The sequence below is a fragment of the Podarcis melisellensis genome, assembly GCF_964234715.1.
Source record: "Podarcis melisellensis genome assembly, chromosome: 14".
Lineage (NCBI taxonomy): Eukaryota > Metazoa > Chordata > Lepidosauria > Squamata > Lacertidae > Podarcis > Podarcis melisellensis.
Genome location: NC_138546.1, coordinates 34,218,621 through 34,244,976, shown reverse-complemented (window position 1 = coordinate 34,244,976; position 26,356 = coordinate 34,218,621). Strand labels below are relative to the sequence as shown.

General features: G+C 45.1%; 1 protein-coding gene across 3 annotated transcripts in view; it reads left to right on the top strand.

Moving 5' to 3' along the window:
* The window catches only part of NTRK3 (neurotrophic receptor tyrosine kinase 3), a 413,927-nt gene that overhangs the window by 163,899 nt on the left and 223,672 nt on the right, over positions 1-26,356 (top strand). For all 3 annotated transcript variants that reach the window (XM_081888512.1, XM_081888511.1, XM_081888513.1), the window contains exons 5-10: positions 5,467-5,624; positions 13,074-13,216; positions 13,471-13,612; positions 17,440-17,736; positions 24,127-24,150; positions 25,079-25,146. In XM_081888512.1, coding sequence (XP_081744638.1) covers positions 5,467-5,624; positions 13,074-13,216; positions 13,471-13,612; positions 17,440-17,736; positions 24,127-24,150; positions 25,079-25,146 — 832 coding nt within the window. The remainder of the gene's footprint in view (positions 1-5,466; positions 5,625-13,073; positions 13,217-13,470; positions 13,613-17,439; positions 17,737-24,126; positions 24,151-25,078; positions 25,147-26,356) is intronic.

The following is a 26,356-nucleotide window of genomic DNA, read 5'->3' as shown; positions in this document are numbered from 1 at the left end:
AACCTCTTATGTTTTTGAGCTACTTTCAACTTAGATGTTGGTGTGGTAACTTGCTTGATTGTCTGCCATAGTCACCAAAATCAAAAGTAACAACGCTTTAGTTCCTGAAGATTTTGTAGGTTTATGTTTAAAGCACAACATACCTGCTCACACACAACATTTTTCCTGCGCGGAAGGAAAATTTGTGTTATGTTGGAAGAATTATGTTTTTAGCTTGCTGTGAGGTGCATACCCTAAGCAGGCATATTGACTTCCTCAACATGTGTACTTGTGGGGAAAGATAAACCCCTGGCCTGAAAAGACATTAACTTCAGGTAATCATGTTTATTAACTTCAGTGGGTCCACTCTGATTAAAACTAGCACTGGATGCAACCCAATGTCACAACCCATAACTGATCATTGAGAAAGCCAGTGTGGTGTAGTGGTTAAGAGCGATAGACTTGTAATCTGGTGAACCGGGTTTGCATCTCCGCTCCTCCACATGCAGCTGCTGGGAGACCTTGGGCCAGTCACACTTCTCTGAAGTCTCTCAGCCCCACTCTTCTCACAGAGTGTTTGTTGTGGGGGAGGAAGGGAAAGGAGAATGTTAGCCGCTTTGAGACTCCTTTGGGTAGTGATAAAGCGGGATATCAAGTCCAAACTCTTCTCTTCTTAAAACTCTTTTTCCCTATCCGCTTTCCCTAATGTAATGGGACCTATGGAGGGTTTCTTCTCCAGCTCTTGCTTGAATGCAGACCAGAATTTCCCAATTGTGTGCCTGTATATTTCTTTCTAGCTACAGAAGTGTCTGGCATTGTGACTGACAGGTGTGTGTCTAGAATGGAGCTGCATCTGGAAGGAACTGTGTCCATTTCCAGTGCATTAGCACCCACTCCTTTTTCATGCTGCCTTACATTGTTGTGGGATGAGAGGTGACTGACTGACTAGGGCTGAGATGCTTGATCAGCTGTGCCCCATACTCCTGGCTCTGAGACATTTTTAGCAAGGAGTTGCTGCCTTCTGGTGTTTGCTCAAGGAGTGCTGCCCAAAGGAAAGGAAACCTTTTTTTTTTGGGGGGGGGAGATTCATTGGAAGTGATGAAGAGCCAACTTCCAGAAGCTCTGCTGAATTGCTTAGATGCTTTGCTGTCATACTGAGATCTGTTGTATGTGAGAGGTGTCATTGATCATGCACACGTTATATTCTCCAGAGAGAGCATGGGGGCGAATGGACACAGAAGTTGCCATCTGGCAATCCTGCTTGAGAGGAACATAGGGAGGTGCCTTATGCTGAGTCAGAACCATTTGCCCCTCCAACTTGGTATTCTCTAGACTTACTGACAGCAGTTCCCCAAGGTTTCACACATGGGACATCTCCAGCTCTTAACTGGAGATGCTGGGGATTCAGCCTAGGACCTCTTGTATGCAAAGCAGAAGATGTAACACTCAGCTAGGACTCACAGCTTGAAGTGGTCCTCCAGGCAATATGCAACCACCCCATCTGGATAGCTCAGTTGGTTAGAGCACGGTGATGATAATGTCAAGGTTGCAGGTTCAATCCCCATACGGGACAGCTGCAAATACCTGCATAATAGGGGTTGGACTTAGATGATCCTAGGGGTCCTTTCCGACTCTAGTTCTATGAAGTGGTGTGGGTGATAACCACAGCTGGGAGAATCGAGCCCGTCTGGCATGCTATGAATGTTGTAGACAGCACTGCAAGTGCAGGGAAGCCAGCCACTGTATTTTCTTTCAAAAGAAAGCTAACCCCAGCCAAGTCCCTTAAGTGGCAGAGCGCCTGTGTGCTGGTGGCATGTGGCATGCCCAGTAAAATGCTGGGAGTTAATTTGCACAAAAGCTCCCCTGGGTACTGCGATTAGGACACATTACATCACCGACACGGCTGGGGCAGGCCATTGGAAAAGTCCACCCCGAGGCACACCGCTCTTATATTATTCATGGGGGAGAGTCATGCATTAAGAATGATCTGGGAAGCCTGCATTTTTATTACTTACAGTTCTGCCCCCTGAAGTGCTGCAATGGCAGCTCTCCTTGGCGGACAAATTTCAGGGAAATGTCTTGACACCGGTTTGGATTCCTCCTCTGTCCCAGAGTGCTTTAACACAGACCCTCCAAGTGTCCTCATTTTTTGGGACAGTTCCGGATTTTACAGAAGCCATCCTGGTTTCTGATTTGATCCTGAAATGTCCCACTTTTCCTTAGGGCATCCCGATTTTCATCGGAGAAATGTTGGAGGGTACGGTAAAAAGGTAAAGGACCCCTGACAGTTAAGTCCAGTCGTAGATGACTCTTGGATTGCGGCACTCATCTCGCTTTACAGACGGAGGGAGCCGGCGTTTGTCTGCAGACAGTTTTTCCGGGTCATGTGGCCAGCATGACTAAGCCGCTTCTGGCGAAACCAGAGCAGTGCACAGAAACTCTGTTTACCTTCCTGCTGGAGTGGTACCTATTTATCTACTTGCAGTATGATGTGCTTTCGAACTGCTAGGTTGGCAGGAGCAGGGACCGAACAACAGGAGCTCACCCCATCGCGGGGATTCGAACCGCCAACCTTCTGATCGGCAAGCCCAAGAGGCTCAGTAGTTTAGACCACAGCACCACCCACGACCCATAGAGGGTATGGTAGGGCATTCCTATTTCCATTGGAAAAATGTTGGAGGGTATGGAATTATGCAACCCTCCCGAGTCATCTGAAGGCAGCCTGTATAGGGAAGCTGTTTTTTTTTATGTTTAACATTTTATTATGTTTTTATATATGTTGGAAGCTTCCCAGAGTAGCTGAAGCAACCCAGTCAGATGGGTGGGGGTATAAATAGTAAATAATAATAATAATAATAATAATAGGACATCCCTATTTTCATTGGAGAAATATCGGAGGGTATGATAACAGTCAATCCCTCTCCTCAGGGGACTCTGGGAATTGTAGATCTGCAAGGGGAATTGGGGTCTCCTAACAACTCTCAGCACCTTTAACAAACTACAGCTCCCAGAATTCTTTGGGAGAAGCCATGACTGTTGAAAGTGGTGGTGCAAATGTGGCCTAAGTCCCCATCTCGACGCCCTCTTAAATTCTGCCCTATTTCTTATCATCACTTCCCTCAGTGGTCTAAGCATTCCGTAATATTCCCTTGAGGGTTCTCTCGGTCTCATGGTTTTGTAGGAGAGCTTGCAGAGCGTTGGAATAGTGGTTGGGGAGCTTATGGTGCAGAGAGAGACAGGGAAAAGAAATCAATAATAATAATATAATTTCAGTACATAAAATACATGTAAGTATTTTAAATGGAGTACATTAAAAAGCAGATTCCCCATCTGCGCTGCACAGCTGGGTCAATGGGGGTCTAAGTCTACAAAAGCTAGCTTCTATGTTCAATTAAAATGCATGTTGCCTCAGGTCCCTGAGCTGTAGGAGCTCTGAGTCAATGTGTTAAGGCAGAGTCTTATGGATTGAGCCTTGACTTTATGGGCATGGAGGGGAGGGGACAGATAAAATGGAAACTCTATACAGGTGAGTAGTGGAAGGAAGCTGCACATCTCTGAAGGAAGGCAATGACACCTAAATTTAACATGACGTTGAGAACCCTGATTCCTCCTTCCCCTCTGTTATCCCCGTAATGCAGCCAGGAAGGGCTGCAAACTTTGACTTACTTAAACCAGTAGGTGAGTCAACTAAATTTTTGTTGATTAACCCGTGGAGCAGTGACTTAAGAATGCCGTTTGCTAGTTTCTTTCTCACTTTGGCATTGGAAGTTATTTTGGTTCTCGTATGAAAGGTGATTTCTGTTTTATTCAGTCTGTAGTAGTAGTAGTAGTAGTAGTAGTAGTAGTAGTCATAATAATAATATTAATACCCCGTCCTTCTGGCTGGGTTTCCCCAGCAACTATAGGCGGCTTCCAACAAAAGATTAAAAATACATTAAAACATCAGTCATTAAAAACTTCCCTAAACCAGGGCTGCCTTCAAATGTCTTCTAAACATCAAATAGTTGTTTATTTCCTTGACATCTGGTGTGAGGGCACTCCACAGGGCGGGTGCCACTACCGAGAAAGCCCTCTACTTGGTTCCCTGTAACTTCACTTCTCGCAGTGAGGGAACCGCCAGAAGGCCCTCAGAGCTGCACCTCAGTGTCCGGGCTGAACGATGGGGGTGGAGACGCTCCTTCAGGTACACTGCAAATGATTTTTACTTAGAATCATAGAATTGTAGAATTGGAAGGGAAACCAACAGTTATCTAGTCTGATCCCCTGCACTATCTGCAAGAGGTCTGCATAATTATACAACTGGTGCCCTAATTGGCCATCGTATGTGGCTAGGGTACCACCAGAGGATACTTGGGCTGCATTCACATGGCAGTTATTCCATTTCCTTGTTTTCCTAACTGTTAATTTCCGTATCAGCTTTTCCCATGACATAAAAGCCTTTTCCTGAAAACTAGCAAAACAAAGCACATGTTTAGCACTCATTTCCATGTTATTTGATTTTTTTTAAAAAATATATATTTTAAAACAGCCTCAGTCCAGTATATCTGAAGGAGCATCTCCACCCCCATCATTCTACCCAGACACTGAGGTCCAGCGCCGAGGTCCTTCTGGCAGTTCCCTCACTGAGAGAAGCAGGGTTACAGGGAGCCAGGCAGAGGGCCTTCTCGGTAGTGGCACCCGCCCTGTGGAACACCCTCCCACCAGATGTCAAAGAGAACAACAACTACCAGACTTTTAGAAGACATCTGAAGGCAGCCCTGTTTAGGGAAGCTTTTAATGTTTGATGTATTACAGTATTTTAATATTTTTTGGGAAGCTGCCCAGAGTATTTATTATTATTATTATTATTATTATTATTATTATTATTATTATTATTACTTGCGGTCCCCTTAACCTGGAAAATCATGGGAGTAAAGTGATGACATTTGGGGCAGTACACCAACATACAGCTAGTTCTTTCCTCTCATTTTTATGGGGGGAATCATGCGGAAGCAGAATCACGCAGCTCTGGAAAGGGCGGGGAAGTAGCAATGATGTTCATTGTGGTGTCAAACCATACCTCTTAGCATGAAAGTCATTTCCATGGCACGGCTGTATATTGCTAAAAAAAAAAGGCCACAGTTCCATAACACAACAGACTCTGCAGTATGAAAGGAACGTTAGAAAACGCGGTAGAAGCTTTAGCGTTATAATCAGGAAAATGAATGCAATATTCCCCACAAATGCACCCTTTGTCCAGGAGCCCCTTGAAGCTGAAGCTGGCCCTGTATCAATATTTTAAGGACATCAATAAATTCTGCTAATTTTCCTGCACCTAGCCACGTTCCTTTCTTCTCTTTTGTCTCCTGGCTGTTTGGTTCCCAGCTTCCCAGCAGTCTCTAACCCAGGCCGACCTTCTGAGGCCAGCTCCGCTGCCATGATTCCATGTAACCTTTACCTCCTCTCCACCTTTTCTCTCTCACAGTCTCCCCTTCTCTTTCTGTGTAGGAGGTTAGAGCGAAACATGTTCAACTGCAGCTGCGACATCCGCTGGATCCAGCTGTGGCAGGAGAAAGGCGAAGCCAATTTGCAGAACCAGAACTTGAACTGCATGAATACAGAAAACAAAAACATAGCCGTGCACAAGATGAATGTCAATCAGTGTGGTAAGGAAAGACAAAAACAACACCCCAAACACCACCCACTTAATTAGGCATCTGTGCTAGATTATGATTATTCCTTCTATTTTTGTGGTCCAATCTCTGGGTGCTGTTCTTGGTTTTTTGTGTGTGAAAACAGCACCAGGAAGATCCATGCACAAAAGCGAGGCACCAGCAGACTTGGGGGAATCCCATCTTTTTGCAAAAGTACAGAAAGAAAGAAAAAAATAATCTTTAGCAGGGGAATCCTCGGAGGCCTAAATCAATTCAGTGAGGACTGAGTGTATTCAGTCAGCTAGGAATGCTGGCTGGCAATTGGATGGAGGAGGAGGTGGATGGGAAATGGCAGTAGTGGTATGAAGTCAATGGAAACCTGATCAGTTGCATCCCACCCTGTAACAATTTGTTGCAGGTTCCACTGGGGGTGGTGATTGTTGTTATGCATTGCTATGGTTCAACATGCATGGAGATTTACAAAAGCATAAAAAACAGGTCCCGATCCAAATACCTCGGGTTACATACGCTTCAGGTTACATACGCTTCAGGTTACATACGCTTCAGGTTACAGACTCTTCTAACCCAAAAATAGTACCTCGGGTTAAGAACTTTGCTTCAGGATGAGAACAGAAATTGTGCTCCGGCAGCGCGGCAGCAGCAGTAGGCTCCATTAGCTAAAGTGGTGCTTCAGGTTAAGAACAGTTTTAGGTTAAGAACAGACCTCCGGAATGAATTAAGTACTTAACCCGAGGTACCACTGTAGATTATAATCTGTTAAAAAACCCCTTTTTCTTTGCATGAAGCCAATTTATAGGGATGGACAGACAAGTTCATTTCTGATTTATATCACTTTCTCCCGGGCTCACCATAAATCTGCATTAATCTGGGAAGATCCACTCAAAAATGTGAATGTAAATTTAATTCAGATTTTTTCCCATTTCTCAATGTAGCTCAGAATTGTAAAAGCGTATTGTTGATTCCTTGTTACTGAGCCAAGAAAGGGCATTTAAACACTTGAGAAGGGCAAAAGTGGACTGAAAATTTAATTTTCAGTCTGCACATCAGTCTAGGACAGGCTTCCCCAACCTGGTGCCCTCCAGATGTTTTTCCATTGATTCCTACCCATCACAAAGCTGTGGTGGAGTAGACAATGCAGGTGTGCTGATGGGCATTGTAGTCCAAAACACCCAGAGGGCACCAGGTTGGGGAAAGCTGGTCTAGGAAGTGTTGTAGAAAGGAGAGTGCTCTTCTGATTGGGTCCTGCTTGCAGAGTTCCCCGCAGGCATTTGATTGGCACTGTGAGGACAGGATGAGACTTTGGTCTGATGCAGCAGGCTGTTCTTATGTTCCAGTCAGTTTCTATTGGAATGCACAAAGTCTGAATTCCTCCAGCACCACAGATGCATACTGTCCACCTCAACACACACACACAAGCTGTTGCCTTCTCTTATTTACATAACCCTTCGAGTTTTGAGAGGCCGTTTTTTGTTTCCCCCTTATCGCCGTGATCATCAGGTTTCCCCTTAAACTTATTACCTTTGTTTCCCGGTGGAGTCTCTTGAGGTGCAAACAGCTGTAGCTTCTCGACCCCGTTCAGTACTTCCCACAATTCTTTGTGGGTTTGCTGCTTTGTTTGGAGGAGATATAAAGAGATGGAGTTATCAGCAATGATGCTCCTCCACCTACTCTCTTTGTGTGCCTCCTGGGTGGGAGTCCCTTGGGCAACAAAACACTGCAATCCATTGGTCAAGGAGGGGAAATATGTGGTCTTCCATCAGCCCCAGGCAGCGTGGCCAGCAGCCAGGAGTGATGGGAGTTGTAGTCTAAGGTCATTTACAGAGTCACAGGCATGGGGAATGATTCTGAAATGTTCCCCATGCACTTTTCTCTCCAGACTTTGAAATTCTGAACACCCTGGTCTTGTTTACAAATTAAGGCTGTTTGTGGTAGTTGCTGCCCTGATATCAGTAGTGCGACTCCTGCAACACGTGGGTGATTAATGTACACAGAACAATAATTATACATACTTTATCAACCTTCTGAGAAAAATACAAAACATTAAACAAAGCCACAAAGACTTGCGAACTACCCTGCCTAAAATGAACTTATAATGTCTGGTTTCAATAAATATTTAAAATGCTTAACTCAGTGTTTTAGATAAGTTCATGAAGATACCAACAAAGGGTGAGTTCGGTGATATTCACAATACCGAAAGATGCTAGTAGAATTGTAGATAGATGTTAATAAAGTTGTAGACAATGAAGTTGTAGACGACAGGGTGCCGGCGTTTTGCACATGTTTCACCCTGTATTTTTCTCAGAAGGTTGATAAAGCATGTATAATTATTGTTCTGAGTATATTAATTGCCAACGTGTTGCATGAGTCACACAATCAGCAGCACAGGTTGCATTTTTCTAGCCCTGATATCAGTGGCTACTAGTCATTCTGGCTGTGTTCTACCTCCACTGTCAGTGGCAATGTGCTTTGAATGACAGTTGCTGGAAACCTCAGGAAAGGGAGAGTCCCATTTCACCCAGGTCCTACCTCCAGGCTTCCCACAGGCATCTGATTGGCCACTGTGTGAACAGGATGCTGGACTGGTTGGGATACTGGCTTGTTCCAGCAGGCCCTTCTCATATGTCCCCAAAGTTTCAGGCAGAGCCGGACAATAAACAAGCTTATTTTGCCACTGCTTGCAATTCCTTTGTTTTCTTCTTATCTTCCCTTTCCCTCTAGGCTATGGACGTAGCAGGCGCACGAATTAATAATAAAACATTTTTTTTTGGGGGGGAGCGGTCTTGCATTGCAAAGAGATGGGCTAGATGACCCTTCCAGTTGTACGATTCTATTACCTGATTGCATGCCTGAACGCATTACAATTCTCAATGCAAAATAAACAAACACTTTATTTATTAAATTTGTTAGTTGCTTTATCTTGCCCAGGGCAACCCAAAGTGACTTGAAATCAACCAAAAAGACAGACCACCCTCTCCCCCACCTGCGTATAGATACATTAAAGCCAGGAAGAAAAGGAAAATACATTAAAAACATCCCACCCAATTCTAAGAGGCCACAGATAGTTAAAAGCCAAACGCCTAGCTATGGAGGAAAGTTTTTGCCTGGTGCCTAAAGATATATAATGAGGAGCTTCTCTGGGGAGAGTATTCTGCAATCTTCATGCAATCCTACATGCAATAGTCTCAAGAATGTTTTAGTAACAGAAAAATGTAGGAAACCGCCTTTGTTGTCAGGATCTTCACCCTTTTCTTCCTGTGCCCTCCCCATAATAGTCAGCATTCTGTGGCCATTGAGCAGGCTCTGTCCTCATGGGACTGTTTTTGCCATACAGAAAAATCTAATTGACTGTGTGGTGTCATCCTTCCTGTTGTACATTCCCTGCTTTACTGGGGACATCATGGACGAAGATGAAGCCCCAATGTTCAGAAATGGTGCAAAAGTAGCAGACATGGGGTGGGAACAATTGCTGCCACTTGCTGCCAATAGTAGCAGAAAATAGTTATTTTGGAGTTCTGGGTGGGGAATGAGTTGCTTGCTTGCCCAAAACCTACCTTTCACCTTGGAAATGTTGGTGCATGGAAGCAATACACTACCTGTAAGCAGTCCCTGGCTTGTTGAACCTGATTTTGCTGATTTCCTGGGTCTGCATCAAAACTGGAGTTCCCAGGAAGCCCCTGGATAATGGGCTGGCTTGGTGAAGCTGTGTCAAGTTTGTTTTGTGTAGAAACATAGGAAGCTGCCTTGTATTGAGTGAGAGCATTGGTCCATCTATCTCAGTGTTGTCTGCACTGACTGGCAGTTGGCTCTCCAGGCCTGCAGGCTGGGTTCTCTCACAGAGATGCCAGGGATCAAACCTGGGGCCTTCTGCATGCAAATCAGATGCTCTGCCACTGCGCTATGGCCCTTCCCCAGTGTGTTATGGCCTGGCGCCATGGAATATGTATAGCAGAACTTGATAAATAGCTCTATCTTCTGCCTGGCTTGCTTCAGAAGGCCTTTAGGGCTTTTCAGTTCAACTCGTTTGCACCGAGGTCAAATGTACTGTATCTAAACCTGACAAGAGCATTTTGCACGCTCCTCTTTAAAATCAGCGATATAAGAAATTTTGCAACTTTCCTTCACAGCTTCTACTACTGCCTCTCTGCCAGCGAGTCAATGGCAGAAGCAGGATTGAAGGTTAGATGCTTGCTTATTTGTAGCTGCCTCTGTTGTGTATCTGAAGGAGCCACTGCTCTGGTCGGGGCACCTCTCAGCATAGAAGCACACCCAAAACAATGACTCATAGAAAACTCTAGGGGATGTGGGTTCTTCTGAGGACAGCCAAGTCCTTGGGGGAAGAGTGAGAACTTAGGGATGGAGCTACCTCTCCAGGAAAATACACACACACACACACACACACACACACACACACTTGTATTTTGCATGCAATTACACTTGCCTGAATAAGAGTATTCCGTGTTGCTTCCTTGTATCTGCCACATGTTAAAGGGATAGTCACCTGTCCAGGGACTAGGAATGGGGGAGAATTTCAATTCAGGTCACATGTAAAGATGAACTTGCCTAATTCACAAACAATGCACAAACTGAAATGCAGCCATTTTTGGAAATTCCAGATTTTGCAATGCGGCTCTACACCAAGGAATGGTGCACACATGCATATACTAAAGCATAAAAATGTATCTGGGGAAACAACATACAGAAATGTTTTCTGTTAGGGAAAATTGCTTTGCAGAATTATGAATATTGTATGCAAAATTGCATACAAAATCTGCTTACGCAGAAGGAATTTGCACTAAAATGCTGATAAATTTTTGTGAGGACTTAAAAAATAATAATTGCAAACTGATCTGAAGATGTGGAGAATTGAAATTAAGACTGGAGAAGTGAGAAACTGAAATTGACCGATTTCTGCCATTCCTGACAGGGACCACTCAAATCCTGTAGCTGGACTTGTGTACATAATTGGGTAGATAGAGAGCACACTGTTTTTCTCTTCCTACCTTTACTCCCTCCCCCAATTATAGAACTCCTAGGAATTGCATGTGTTAAAACATCTCCCAACTTTGCTAAAGACAACCATACACTTTTCTGCCCCCCTCCCCTTTTTATTGAATGTTGGAAGTGGGCTGGAATAGCTGCATGAAGGTGAGCCAAAAGGGATTTGGGAGACAACTGAAAATTCCTCAGCAAATTGGAGGAGTAATCTTTGAGGATTAGGAAATCCTTCCTGAGCAAAGTAGCAGGCTGGGAAGACCTTTCTGGCTACGATCTGGAGTAGATTTATGTACATTAATTTCCTGGGATTATGGGGTGAACAGTTTCCCTGACCTCCCTGCCCCCACACCACTCCCCATCACAACTGCAGAGAGATCTCCCTGCTGATATCTTTTCCTTCCAAAATGGAACTCTTCTGTCTCACGACAGTGGTCCAACGTGAAAGCGGTTTTCAGAGGATTTTACAACCGAGCCTCGCATTTGTGATCCAAGAAGCTGGCGGAGCTTGCCAAGTTAATCAGCCCTGGTATTTCCGATGTCCGGGCTGTGAGTGCGGTTGCTTAATAGAGCCAAAATGGTACCATCCAAGTACAAGAAGGATATATATGTAGGCTTGGGGAGAAAACCAGGGTTCTAGAAATGCAAAACCAGCCACTTCCAAGAAGGGATAAGCATGTTCAGTGGCTGTGGAATGCTGAAAGCCCATTTAATGTGAGGACAGGAAAGTGTGGGGTGGAGGAGTGACATGGGGCAGCTAAGTGAAAATTGGCAATTCCCCTTTCAGTGGGAATTACCCAATGTTTCTGTTGCTAGATATGCCCATCTCTGCTCCAAATTCAGCATCAGACTATAAGAAGAGACTTGCTGGATGGGGTCAAAAGGTCCATCTATCCCAGCATCTTCTCACGGTGGTCAATGCCTATAGGAAACCTGCAAGCTGGACATAAACACAGCAGCACTCTACTCATCTGTAGTTCTCAGCAACTGGCATTCAGGACATAATGCAGGCATAGGCAAACTTGGCCCTCCAGATGTTTTGGGACTACAATTCCCATCATCCCAGACCACTGGTCCTGCTAGCTAGGGGTCATGGGAGTTGTAGTTCCAAAACATCTGGAGGGCAGAGTTTACCTATGCCTGACATAATGCCTCCAACAGCAAAGGCAGTACATAGCCATTGATAGCCTTGTCGTCCATGAATTTCTCTAATCCACTTTTAAAGCAATCTATAAAGACCTAAGGCATTCCAATCCATGGGTTGTTCAACTTCCTCTGTGGTGGCCTTGGATAGGAACACATGGCCCATCCCTTCTCCAGCTTGCTTGAGGATGCATTGAGGGATGTCTTAGATGGCTGCTCCCCCATCATCTGATGCTGCTTGGTCCACCTGGTTAGTAATAGGCAGTTGGTGCCTTGGGCGGCTTTCTGCCATAAAGTTCCAGCTGCTCTTCTATTCACATGCCTGCTTTAGGGTACCCCTCACATTCCTTGTTTTGAGGAGCAATGTGGAAATTTTCCATTCTTAGATCTCTCTTATTGAGGTGTCTTGGAGCACATGCGTTGACATTCCAGGCTTCATGTGCCTTATGGAGCTAACCTAACAACCTGGATTTCTTCTATGGATGAATCTATCAATCCTGGTTGTATTATCTAAGGCGTGCCAGACAAAGTCTGTCTTCCTTCTCAATCATTGCTCCTCTCTGAAGCATTTGATGCAATTCTTGTCCCATCAGCCCTCCCCTGTCATATACAAGTGCCTGTTCTCCTATACCCATAGGTTTGCCACGTGTCCTCTTTTTCCAGGACGACCTCATTTTCCAGGGGTAAAATTTGAGACAAATTGCATTCATTTGCTTTGAATGGCCATCATAGCTTCCTCTTTTTTGCTCTTCAAAATATGGCAACCCTGTGACTTGACTCTAAGGGCCAGCAAGGGAGTCTCCTGCTGCTCCTGCAAGATCTCTCTCAATAGCATGCAGTTTTATAAAAAAGGAGGATGCAGCAGGCTATTCTTTGTGTGTTTTGAGAATTGCTAGCTGCAATTGAACGCTAAGCATTTATTAGATGGCAAACTACTCAGGAGTTCGGGTACCTACAGGGCAGAGCCAATGAGATGTATTCCCCCCCCCCCCGGCATGTGCTTCTAGCACTGTCAACATCTGAAGCCATTCTGAACCAGGTTTGAATAAGGGTCATAGCTCAGTGCTTAGAGCATCCGCTTTGCATGCAGAAGGCCCCAGGTTCAATCTGCAGCATCTTCAGGTAGGGCTGAAATCCTGGGAAGCTGCTTCCATTCATTGCAGACAATGGCTTGACTCAGTGTAAGGCAGCTTCTTACCTTCCTAGATTAGGAACCAGAGGTTTGAACCCTGGCGCTTGCAGTTGCATGTCTTAGTTGAACACCATCTTGATGCAGATGCTTTTGTGTTGGTTTGGCTTCTTTAGATCTGCCCGAAATCAGTGTCAGCCATGTGAATCTGACTGTGTGTGAGGGGGAAAATGCTGTCATCACCTGCAATGGTTCTGGCTCACCCCTTCCTGATGTTGACTGGATGGTGGTAAATCTACGCTCAATCAACACTCATCAGGTAGGATGCTAAATCCAGGTGCTTTTCTGCTTTAATCTCCCAGTGAACTTCTCTGTATATATGGAGGATCCTCAGTTTAATATTAGTCGGCCTTCAATGCCCATCAAATTTGTTAAAGATGTGCACGATGCATGGTAATCTATATGGTAGGTTTCTCTTGATCCAGGGGCACAAATTGGCCAATGGTTCAACAGTTCTTTTGTGTGTATGTGTGCTTTTAAACATTCCTTCCCCTCTCTTTTGGTTATTTTTAGACAAACGCCAACTGGACCAATGTCCATTCCATCAATCTAACTCTGGTGAATGTCACGAGTGAGGACAACGGGTTTCTGTTGACGTGTATTGCCGAGAACGTGGTGGGGATGTCTAATGCAAGTGTGCTCCTCACTGTATATTGTAAGTTAATGGAGAAAGGGAAAGGTGAGGGTTCATGGGAGACAGAGAGGGAGGGCAATGACATGGAAAGTATTCATTTGAACACACAGCACACAAAAACTTAGATCTTGACGCATGGCAATTCTACACTAGAAACACATTCCATATCTATCATAGAATTCCAAAGTAGAACTGGGAATTGTTCTGCAAGGGTGCTGAGATTTCTCCAGGGTTCCTCAGAGTGAAAGAGAGGATACTACTAATAGACATACCCACTCTCTCAACCAATATGCAGCTTAGGCCCAGCCAGAGGAGGCTGGTCCAGTAGGGCAAACGAGGCACTGCCCCACTGACTGCCATTTGCCCTCAACTATTCCTTACCTGGGGATGCGGGTGGCACTGTGGGTTTAACCACAGAGCCTAGGACTTGCCGATCAGAAGGTCAGCAGTTCGAATCCCCGCGACGGGATGAGCTCCTGTTACTTAGTCCCTGCTCCTGCCAACCTAGCAGTTCGAGAGCATGTCAAAGTGCAAATAGATAAATAGGTACCGCTCTGGTGGGAAGGTAAATGGTTTCTGTGAGCTGCTCTGGTTCACCAGAAGCGGCTTAGTCATGCTGGCCACATGACCCAGAAGCTGTACTCTGGCTCCCTCGGCCAATAAAGCAAGATGAGTGCTGCAACCCCAGAGTCGGTCATGACTGGACCTAATAGTCAGGGGTCCCTTTACCTTTATTCCTTACCTACTTATGTATGCATTAAGAGTGATCCAGTTGCTGCCAATGTAGAGATTAAGTGCATCCACAACAGGGAGAGGCTGACTAGAAGGGAAGCAAGGGCAGAGCGGTAAATCATACAGAGATGCATCAGGCACACTCCTCTGAAGTTGGGGATTTTGGCCACATGGGAGACTTCAGTATTTGTGTTATTTTCTCTTGGAACATGCTGAACTGTTCTGCCATGGTTTACAGATTTGGAAATTGCTGCCCAGGAGACTGTTGAGTGTTGCAGTAGCTTCCTACATCTGTAAATGTTTTCCCATGGGTCAAATCCTTGAGAATCTTTCCTAATATGTGCACACTTCCTTAACACTCTTCTCCCCACCCCCAGAGGCTTGCGAATGGCAGAGAATTAGCTTCCACGCTCCAGCCTGCCCATGTATGCTTGTGAACTTCAATTTTATGTGCAGAGCAGCAGCTGAGTGGAATTCCATAAGTGCGTAGCAAGATAGTCAGAAATGAAATATTGAAGAGGGGACAGAAGATTCTCCGCCTTTGTAATGCTCACAGTCCTGCCCAATGGCTAAAAGGTGCATCATGTTCCCCGCTGGGATGCACAGCCAAACTCCATTAGGATATATGGATGCTCGCCATGATGTACGTCAGCTTACAGCTGTATCGTACTCGCAACATAAGTATTATGACCTGAAATAATAAAGTATGGAGGATGTAGCAGGGGGCCTGTTCTCTACACTGAAAGCCAGTGTGGTGCAGTGGTCAGAGTGCTGGATGAACACCTGGGAGACCAGGGTTCAAAACTCCACTCAGCCATGAATCTCACTGGGTGATCTTGGGCCAGTCACAACTTCTGGGCTTAACCTACCACATAGGGTAGTTGTGGGAATTAAATGAGATGTACGCCACTTTGAGCACCTTGGAGAAAAGGGTAGGATATACAGTGGTACCTCAGGTTACATACACTTCAGGTTACATACGCTTCAGGTTACAGACTCCGCTAACCCAGAACTAGTGCTTCAGGTTAAGAACTTTGCTTAAGGATGAGAACAGAAATTGTGCTTCGGCGGTGCGGCAGCAGCAGCAGCAGGAGGCCCCATTAGCTAAAGTGGTGCTTCAGGTTAAGAACAGTTTCAGGTTAAGTACGGACCTCTGAAATGAATTAAGTACTTAACCTGAGGTACCACTGTAAATGTGATCTGTCAGTCAGTGGCATAAGAAGGGGTGTGTGGTGGGTGCGGTCTGACCCGGGTGTCACCACTGAGGGGGGTGACCGCAGGGCCTGCCTGCAGCACACCTGAGCCACACATCTCTCCTGGGGAGAGACACGGTGGCTCAGGCACCTGCAGGCTCCACGCTGCCCGAAACGGCAACGTTGGGCTTGCAGACTCCATGGAGGTTCCACACGGCATGCTCTGCCCCAGCTTGCCCTACCCCATGGGCGGCTTGCCCTGCCCCCAGGTGCAGGGCATTTGCACCGCCCTGGGTGCCCGAGCAGCTAGCTTCACTGTCAGTCAAACATTTGTCACCACTCTGCACAGGGGCTATCCGCAGAATGCTTTTAGAAGCAGCCATTTTCCCACTCAGAATCTCTCTTGTCCTTATCTAACCTCTTTCCCCCTTCTATTCCATCTCCAAATGTGTGCAGTGACAAGTGTTGGGTACTCCAATGAACAAAGAGAGTGGAGATATTTGTGAACCTGAATGTTGCTCCAATACTTTGTTGTGTATTGGTTGTACAGGATACCCATAACCTGCATTAAAATTCTACTTCCATGGTGAGGCATGGATATCAATAGATTAGAACTGCTATAACCCATGGCTGTTAGCCAGGCTGCCAGAGACTGGTAGGAGTTGGAGTCCAACAACCCCTGGGAGGCCACAGGTGCCCTGCTGCTGCTTTCCTGCATCCACAATGCCTTTAAGTTGGAATAGGAAGTGGGGAACCCTGTCAACAAATCCTGCCCTACCAACCCTGCCTACCAGCTACACCAACCAATCCTGCCAACCTCCCCTGCCCAGCCAAGCTGGACTGTAGATTCTGCAGGATAGGGAACCTGCAATCCTCTGGGTGCTGTCATGCTGTAACACCTATCAGTCCTAGTTAGCATGACCAGGGGTCAAGGGGGGTTCTGGTCCAGGGATGGGGAACCTTTCTCAGGTCAATGGGCACATTCTCTTCTGAGCTACCTTCCAAAGGCCAAAAGGGGATGAAGCAACAAATGCAAATTTTATCTTTGGTACAGAAGGCTATTTTTCTGCAAACAGTCAAAAATCCTCTTCATCCAGAGGGAGCATTATCAGACTCATTCTAGACAGACAAAGACAGGATAAGAAGCAGGGCTAGTGAGAGGGGTGGCCTGGGAAGAGTTCTGAAGGCCAGGCAGAGGTTCCCCACCCATTCTGGTCTAACAACATCTGGAAGAGTAAGAGTAAGAGTTTGGGTTTGATATCCCTCTTTATCACTACCCTAAGGAGTCTCAAAGCGGCTAACATTCTCCTTTCCCTTCCTCCCCCACAACAAACACTCTGTGAGGTGAGTGAGGCTGAGAGACTTCAGAGAAGTGTGACTAGTCCAAGGTTACCCAGCAGCTGCATGTGGAGGAGCGGGGAAGCGAACCTGGTTCACCAGATTATGAGTCCACCACTCTTAACCACTACACCACACTGGCTCACTGCTTCCCCACTCCTGTCCTAAATAAGAGGCATCTTAGAATTGTAGAGATGGAAGGGGCCACGAGGGTCGTCAAGTCCAACTTCTTGCAATGAGGGAATATTTTGCCCAATGTGGGGCTCAAACCCCTGACCCTGAGATTATGAGTCTCCTGCTCTACCAACTGAGCCATCCTAGAGCTTTCCTTGCAGGTTGTGAAAGTAGTGACTGCATTTTGCAGGTGGGGGCAGAGTTCAAGGACAAATGTCCCTCACCACACCAAAGAAAAAAGAGGAGAGAGAGAGTTTCCTCTTTATATTTTACCTTGCACCCTCAAAAACTTTTTGCAAGTTAGGTCCACCTTCACTCCTTTCATGTTTCCCAGAAAGCCGAGGCTGTTGAGACTGTGCTGTCCTTTGTAGGCTGCCGTTTTCATGTTGCCTTTTGTCTTCCCTTGCTCAGATCCTCCCCGGGTGATCAGCTTATTGGAGCCCATCCGCCACATGGAGCACTGCATTGAGTTTTCGGTGCACGGGAACCCTCCGCCCCAAATCCATTGGCTCTACAATGGCCAGATTCTCAGGGAGACAGAGTTCATCCGCATGGAGTTCTTCCAGGAGGGGGAAGTGTCCGATGGCTGCTTGCTCTTCAACCACCCAACGCACTACAACAATGGCAACTACACCATCGTCGCCACCAACTACCTGGGAACGGCCAACCAGACAGTCAGAGGGCACTTCCTGGAGAAACCCTTTCCAAGTGAGAGACTGACAGCTTGGAATCTTGCAGCTCCTCTCCCCCATCCCTCTTCTTTTTTGTCCCTGAGGAGAAACTCACAGACTAGAAGAACCTCAGAGGGCTCCAAAATTACCAACTCTGATGAGATCTGTGGCTGAACTGAGGCTGTGAAAAGCCTCCCCCCTCCCTTAACCTAGGCCCAAGATTTGGGGCCCCAGCTCAGCTCTGACCCAGGCTGACTGGGAAACACCTGAGCTGGCCTGAATCCAGTTCAAGAATCAATTCCTTTTCACTGGAAACTCTGCGCCTTGTAGCAGAATACGGCTCTCCATACAATTCTCACCATCCTTAACAAACTGTAGCTCCCAGGATTCTTTGGGGGAAGCCTGGGTTGTGTAACACATACCCTCCAACATTTCTCCAGTGAAACTAGGGACAACCTATTCCATTATCATCATCATCACCATCATCATCATCATCCCACCCATCTTACTGGGTTACCTTAGCCACTCTGGGCAGCTTCCAACATATATAAAAACATAGTAAAACATTAAACATTTAAAAGCTTCCCTATAAAGGTCTGCCTTCAGATGTCTTCCGAAGGTTGTATAGTTACTTCTTGGCTTGTAGGGGGTCACATATCTCCATACCCTCCAACAATTTTCTGTTGAAAACAGGGATGTCCTAAGGAAAAGTGGGACATTCCAGGATCAAATCAGAAACCGGGATGACTGTCCCCAGAAAATAGAGACACTTGGGAGGGTCTGTTAATGTGGTGTCACAGTGCTTTAAATGTGTGAGGTGAATGTGGCCTGTATTTTTTCCCTCTTGCTCTTTCCCCCTCTCCACAAGAGGACACAACAAGCAATTTTACATTCCTGCAATCTAGGAGAAAGAGCAACAAGGCCCTTGCAGTGCCTTCCAATTTTGGCTTAAGCAGGCCCCTGTAGAATTAGATTTCGCAGGCATAGGCATGCTTGCTGCCGTCTGGAATGCTGCTGTGAGAAAGAGGAGCGCCCTTTGCTGTCTCCCACAGCCCTGTCTCCCACAGCAAAATAGGACATTTTGCTATATTTAGAGAGTGCGATACCAATGGTATTCTAATTTATTATTTATACCTCGCTATACATGAAGCCCTCACTGCAGATGAGATATAGCCCATTAAAAGTGGAATCCTTCCCTTGGAGAACAAGCTATCTGTTGAGGTCCCAGCCGTCTTAGACTGGAGCAGAGAAATTATATTTGGGGCTTGGAGGCTGATAAGCTTTCTGGCAAAGGACTAGTTCACACAAGCAGCAAATGAGGTTCTAAGACCATTTATGGGCTCGCGCCACTGGCTGGGGGGTAGGAAAGTTGAGACTATCAAAAACAACTCCTGGTTTGTGCAAAATTATCTCACCAGGGGACAAGCTGTGCAAGAACTCACCTCACCCCTAGCACAACATGTTAGTTCTATGTGTGCAGAGTGGCTTATTTAAATATGTATATAATGGGGAAAATTTATCATTTATTTATTGAATTTCTACCCAGCTCTTCCTTCTGAAAAAGGAACCCAGGGTGGCAGTGATGCAATCCAGTTTTCAGTTATGCAATTATCTATTTCAGGGGTAGGGAGCCAGAAGCAGACCCTACAAGTGTTCCTATTTGCCATGGACTGCTGTCCCAGTTTCTGATTTGATCCCAGAATGTCCCACTTTTCCTTAGGATGTCCCTATTTTCATTGCAGAAATGTTGTAGGGTATGGAATTATGTGACCCCCTGAGCCAAGGAGATAAGTACTGTATTTACGCAAATCTAATGCACTATCAAATCTAATGCGAACATCAGTTTTCAAAACCTTGAAACCGAAAAAGAATTTGCTGGCGAATGTAAATGTGCCATCAAATCTAATGCACACCCTAATTTTCGTGATGTAATTTGACCAAAAAAGGTGTGCATTACATTTGAGTAAGTACAGCAACTATACTACCTTTAGAAGACATCTGAAGGCAGCCCTGTATAGGGAAGGTTTAAAATGTTTAATGTATTATTCAGTGCTTTAAAAAAAAATGTTTAGGGGTACTCTCATTTTGACTCAAAAAAATCACCATTTTATAGTTCAAATCGGGGAAAATAAATACAGTAAATGGACAAAAGTAGAAAGATCCACAGAATGTTTAGGGATATGCACCCCCCTGCATCCCCCCAGAAAAAAGCAGTAGTTTTATTTATTTTTATTTGTGTGTGTGTTTTATTATATACAGTGGTACCTCGGGTTAAGTACTTAATTCATTTCGGAGATCCGTTCTTAACCTGAAACTGTTCTTAACCTGAAGCACCACTTTAGCTAATGGGGCCTCCTGCTGCCGCCATGCTGCCAGAGCCCGATTTCTGTTCTTATCCTGAAGCAAAGTTCTTAACCTGAAGCACTATTTCTGGGTTAACGGAGTGTGTAACCTGAAGCGTATGTAACCCGAGGTACCACTGTATGTTGGAAGCCACCCAGAGTGATTGGGGCAACCCAGTCAGATGAGTGGGGTTTAAATATAATAATAATAATGATGATAATGATAATAATAATTGTTGTTGTAGTTGTTGTTGATAGAATAACCCTAATTTCATCAGAGAAATGTTGGCGGGTATGCTGAAGATTTCCAAATGTTGCTGGACTCCAACTCCCATCAGCCCCATCAGTGGTTGAGGATTATGGGAGATGTTAGTCCAACAACATCCAGAGAGCCACAGGCTCCCCACCTGCCTTATCTGTAGTCTAATGTGGGTCAGTCCAGGAACACTTTCCCCAGCTCACTTGCTTCTCTCACCCCCATATGAAATAGGCCCAAATTAATTCACTCTGGGCTGTGTAGCACATATTGAAGTTCTAAATTCCACCCACAACTTCTCTGATTAAAGGGCTCTCATGTAGCAAGTCACGGGAAAGCCCTACTGCCAGTCACAGTATAGCATACTGGGAAGAGAGGAAGGAACCATATGTACTGGGCCAAACCATTGGTCCATCCAGCTCAGTATTGTATGCACTGAACCTTTTTGCCCCAGCTGGCCAGATCCTTAGCTGGCTCCACCACCTTGGACCAGTGTTGACAAGAGGGTAAGACTACCTACATGCGAATAAACAAATGCCATGGATCAACAGGTGGGTTGTTCCACCTGCCTGTCCAAGTCCGTTGTCCAGAGCTTCACAAACACATGACAGCCAGCTACTTGCTTGGAAACCACAGCCCAAGAGGTTTTGCTGCTCCAGTAACACCAAGCAGTTTCCATTGAAACCTCTGGAAAAAACAGAGGGAAAAAAATCTCTGTTTAGCAGTGGCTTCAAAGCAAACTATTACTGCTATTTGAATAAGGTGCCCACCCCACTGCCTATCAAGTGATGGGCAGGAAGAGCATGTCTTGCTCCCATGAAGGAACAGTGAGGAGCTTACTTTAAGATCCCAATTGTTCCTTTGTAGCCACATCAGAACCTGCCCCACACCTGATCTCACATATGAAATCAGGGTATGGAACAGGTGGGTGCGGTTTAGGTGAAGCTTGATGGGCCAAATTTGGCTGATGTGTCAGTGATTCCCTACTCCTGGCCTACACTAACCAGCTGCAGTTCTCCATAATTTCAGAGAGTAGGTCAGGCATAGGCAAACTTGGCCCTCCAGATGTTTTGGGACTACAGCTCCCATCACCCCTGACCACTGGTGCTGTTAGCTAGGGTTGATGAGATTTGTAGTCCCAAAGCATTTGGAGGGCCGAGTTTGGCTATGCCTGGAGTAGGTCTTTCCTAAGTAAACCCAATAATGTCATGGGTTGACCCTGACACCAAGGCAGATGTTCTACCACTAGTCTGGGTTAGCAGAGCAAACGGTCAGACCTGGTGTAATGCAGTGTTCAGGGTTCCAGGTAGGTCTTCTGCAATTAGGAAACAGTCACTGTTTTGTAGCAAGTGGATCCACATTTTAAAAAGTCTTCACGATCCCTCCCTCCTCAGGATTCATCCCACTTTGGAATGGAATTGCTGTTAACCTACGGCGTGTTCTGAGCACAATGCGATTAGGGTTCCTCAAATCAAATCCTGTGTGTTCCACTCATTGGTAGATGAAAAGAGATGCTTAATTTAGCTAGCATGTAGCGGCATACATTTTCTCAGGGGATTAGGCAGTATTTCACACACAGGTAAGCCTCTTGCAGATCAGAGCTTAAGGTGTCATCCTATTGTGCAATGAGGATAAGCTAATGCTAAATGGTGGCTTCAGATCCTTCTTCTATACTGGCAATTCGGCTGTATTTAATAAAACTTATTGAGCAGCCTTGTGGATGACATACATTTCTGTTTCTTTAGTATGAACATGTTATACACATAGCAATAAGATGAAGGGCCTTAGCTCACTGGAAGGGTATCTGCTTTGCATCTGATTTGATCCCCAGAGACTCTTCCCTTGGTTCCCTCACCCTTTCAATTTCTTTTCAGCAGTGGTCCCCTTGCTATGGAACGCTCTGCCAGCGTCTTGATATCTTTCTGCCACTGACTTTCCCCCCAAGTTTTTAAACTCTTGATAGCCTCTTTTATTCAGGCTCATAGATTCTTCTCTTTTGAGCTCAGTTTTTGGTTTAATGGGTTATTTGTTTTGTGGTGTCCAAACTATTTTATCGTAAGCCCCTCTGATGATGTGCCTGAAGGGCAAGTTATAACTCTGTATTCATCCCATTCCATTCGCAGCACAGGACTAGCGCTCTTTTCCACACACACATCCCACTCCAAGCATGGGGAGTTGCTGACCTGGGTTTTAAAATCAAGTTGAGATACACCCCAAACCAATAAACAAGCAAACATGAAAACCATTCCCCGCAGACAAACTTTTGTTGTGACCTACATTGAGGTCAGGAAGTGCTGATGTGGCGAATGGTGTCTCAGCATAACCAAATCCCTCTTTGTCAACAGAGCTTTCAGTTCACTGCGAGCTCCACTTGCAACCCTCCCTGGGGGTTGTACTGTCCTATTCTTTGCATTGCGTTCCAGATGCCACTTTTAACAGATAGCACTGCTAAATTATTCTGGGCATCCTCTGTCTTCAAAGCCTTGTCAAGTCCTCTTCGTATCAGGGTGTTTGTGTGTGTGTGTGTGTGTGTGTGGTTTGCCTCACGAGTGGATAAATGAAAAGGCAATGTTCTTTCCTGTACCTGTGTAACTTGAATGTCACCCGGAGGTGTTAAAAAGAGTATATATACCAAGGACTCTGACCAGCTGTTAGAGGAAATATTTATTTGAGGATGCTGATTCTCACGAGTCAAGGGCTTATGAAAGGCTGGTGTGTCTGGCTGGATCGTGTTAGCACCAAGCTACCATCACCATCATTTTATTATTTGCACCCAACCCATTTGACTGGGTTGCCCCAGCCACTCTGGGTGGCTTCCAACATCTATAAAAACATAATAAAACATTAAACATTTTTTAAAAAACCTTCCCCATACATGGCTGTCTTCAGATGTCTTCTATCAATAGGCCTCACAATGTAAAAAGTCTGTTCTAGGAGGTGGTCATGTTCTCCTGTAAGGATCTGCTGGAAGTCCTTGTTGGTTTCCTCTAGGGGTACCACCTTGGCTGCATGGCCAGCGAAGAATTCAGCCACTTGGAAGGGTTGGGACAGAGTTGTCCAGCTCACCTGGAAGATAGGGAAATGCCATAGCTCAGTGGAGCACAAAAGGTCTCAGGCTCAGTTCCTGTTGCTTTGAGCTCCTTAGATGAAAGGTGAGATATGAATGTAGATTGTGATCTGCGCCAACAGAAAAATGGTGTGCAGATTTATGGGAGTAATAGTACTGCTCCATTCTGCCTTGGTCAGACCACACCTGGACTATTGTGTCCAGTTTGGGGCACCACATTTTCAGAAGGATATTGACAAGCTGGAATGCGTGCAGGGGAGGGTGACCAAGATGATAAAGGGTTTAGAAACCAAGCCTTATGAGGAACGGTTGAGGAAACTGGGTGTGTTTAGCCTGAAGAAGAGTAGACTGAAAGGTGATACGATAGCCATCTTCAGATATTTGAAGGGCTGTCACATGGAAGACAGATCAAGCTTGTTTTCAGCTGCTCCAAACTACAACAGAGGAGATTCCCACTAAACATTAGGAAGAACTTTCTGATGGTAAGACTTGTTCAGTGGTGGAACAGACTACCTTAGAAAGTGGAATAACCTAAAAGGGGGCGGGGAGGTAGATGGAATTAACCCATTGCAGTGTGTGCTTGATAACACAAACATGATCTGTATTCTCACCACTTCCCTTTCTCTGATGTTTTACATGTTGCATGCGTTGTTCGGAAAATTAAAATGATTTTAAAAAATGAATAGTAATATGAATGGTATTGTCCTTTGATAGTGCCATTAACTGTGCCACTTCCTTCTTCTGTCTCTTTTCATTTTGCAGGCATTTCAGATGGCATTGTCACATGTAAGTCTCTTCTCATTGATTGAACTAACAATTATTATTGTTACTGCTGCTACAGTTTATTCCATTTTTCATTGCTTTCCACAAAGATGTCTCAAAATGACTTCTAAATCTATAATAGACCGAACAACTTGGCAGTCAGTTAAAAACCAAATACATAGAAAAAGTGTAATACAACAGAATTCCTAGAAGTGTTCATCCCACCATTAACATAGAAAGGATTAATCCTACATAACCACAGTAACACAAAAGCAACATGCAAAGTAGGCCAGACACTATACCAAACTCACAGCCAAAAGCCTTAGGGATGTCTTAGCCCGGCTCCTAAAAACCAGCAATGATGGCATCAGGTTTGTTAACCTGGAGAGTGCAAACTGAATGCTTTCCCTCACATACGTTGTGCTGGTGGGCACAATTCAGAGTACTGTTTGTGACCAAGCCTCATAGGTCCAGGGTATCTGAAGGATCATATCTCCCAATATGATCTTTTCAGATCTTCTGGGGAGGCTTTTCTCTCGGTCCCACTGGTGGTCCACAGGCACATTTGGTGAGGACGTGAAACAGGGCCTTCTCGGTGGCTGCTCCCAGATTGTGGGAGACTTGGCTGCCCCCTGTTCTCCACTTTCCTTTCACTGGAAGGTGACTACATCCCTCCCCCCATACTGTAGGTCTTAGGCTGTTATTGTAGTCTTCTGAGGGTAACTGTTTTGGGTTGATTTTTGTGGGGGGGGGGTTGTATTTCTGCTTTTTGCTTTAAAATGGTTTTCAGTGTTTTGAAATAACAGCTTTTGAAATAACAACTTATGGTTTTCGGTTGTTGTTGTTTTTAATGGGAAATATATATAGCCTTGTTTGTTGTGCTTGCAGTATTTCGTGAAATGCAAAACTAACTAAATAAACAAACATTTATTCTTTTCTCTTTTGGCTTCAGTTGAGTACAGTCCCAGTCCTACTCCTCTTATCACTGTGACACATAAGCCAGAGGAAGACACGTTTGGGGTAAGTTGTGTGGGTTAGATGGTTAGATGGATTTGTGTTTGTTTGTTTGTTTGTTTGTTTGTTCATCAAATTTATAGCCCACCCTTCCTCCCCAAGGAGCCCAGGGCAGCAAAACAATTACACAATTTCAAAACAAAGGCATTCTAAAGCAATCAAAATATTCTAATAACAATTGAAATTAAAAAATAAAATAAAAAACAGCTACAGTTTAAACATCCTAAAAACAGTTTCAGGTTGTTGGTTTTTGTTTAAATCTACCCATCCAACGAAAGGTACTCTTCAGGCACTAAATGCCTGGGTAGACAGGAAGACTTTAAAATTACCTGGGGAACCATCACTGAAAAGGCGCTGTCACAGGTCAGTGCCAACTGGGCAATTCCTGGTGGCCGCACCAACATCAAAGCTGGCTGCTCATAAGGTGTGAAATGGTTGGCACTGAGGAAGGAACTGTTTTAGGGAGGAAGAAAAAGAAGAAGAAGGGGAGGAGGAGGAAGAAGAAATTGTTGTTGTTACAGAATAAGCCATCCCTATTTTCATTGGAGAAATGTTGGCGGGTATGTAGTCTACTCTGAGTAAAAATTAGTTGCCATTGTGTGTCAGGAAGAAAGCTAAAGCTGAACCTTTATTTCTGTCATCCTAAATGGGGGGGGGGTGTGCTTGTGTGTGCGCAGGGTCTATTTCTACAGCAGAGCTTCCTAATACACACCGCAACACACATTGGAAAGTTGCTGGAAACCACAGGAGAGGCAAGTGCTCTTGTGCTCAGGTCCTGCTTGTGGATTTCCCACAGGACTCTGGATGCGCACTTTGAGAACAAGATGCTGGACAAGATGGGTCGTTGCCTGATCCAATAATAATAATAATAATAATAAAAATAAAAATAATAATAATAACAACAACAACAACAACAACAACAACAACAACAACAACAACAATTTTTATTTATATCCCACCCTCCCCAGCCGAAGCCGGCCTCAGGGCGGCTAACAACAATAAAATAGTACAACATTCTAAAACCATTTCATTATAAAATTAATTCAAATCAAATTGATGGCAACCATTGGGCTAGAGTTCTGTGAAGATTGCCAAAGGAGGGAGTCAGGCTGTGCCCTGACCAAAGGCCTGGTGGAACAGCTCTGTCTTGCAGGCCCTGTGGAAAGATGTCAAGTCCCACGGGGCCCTAGTCTCTTGTGACAGAGCGTTCCACCAG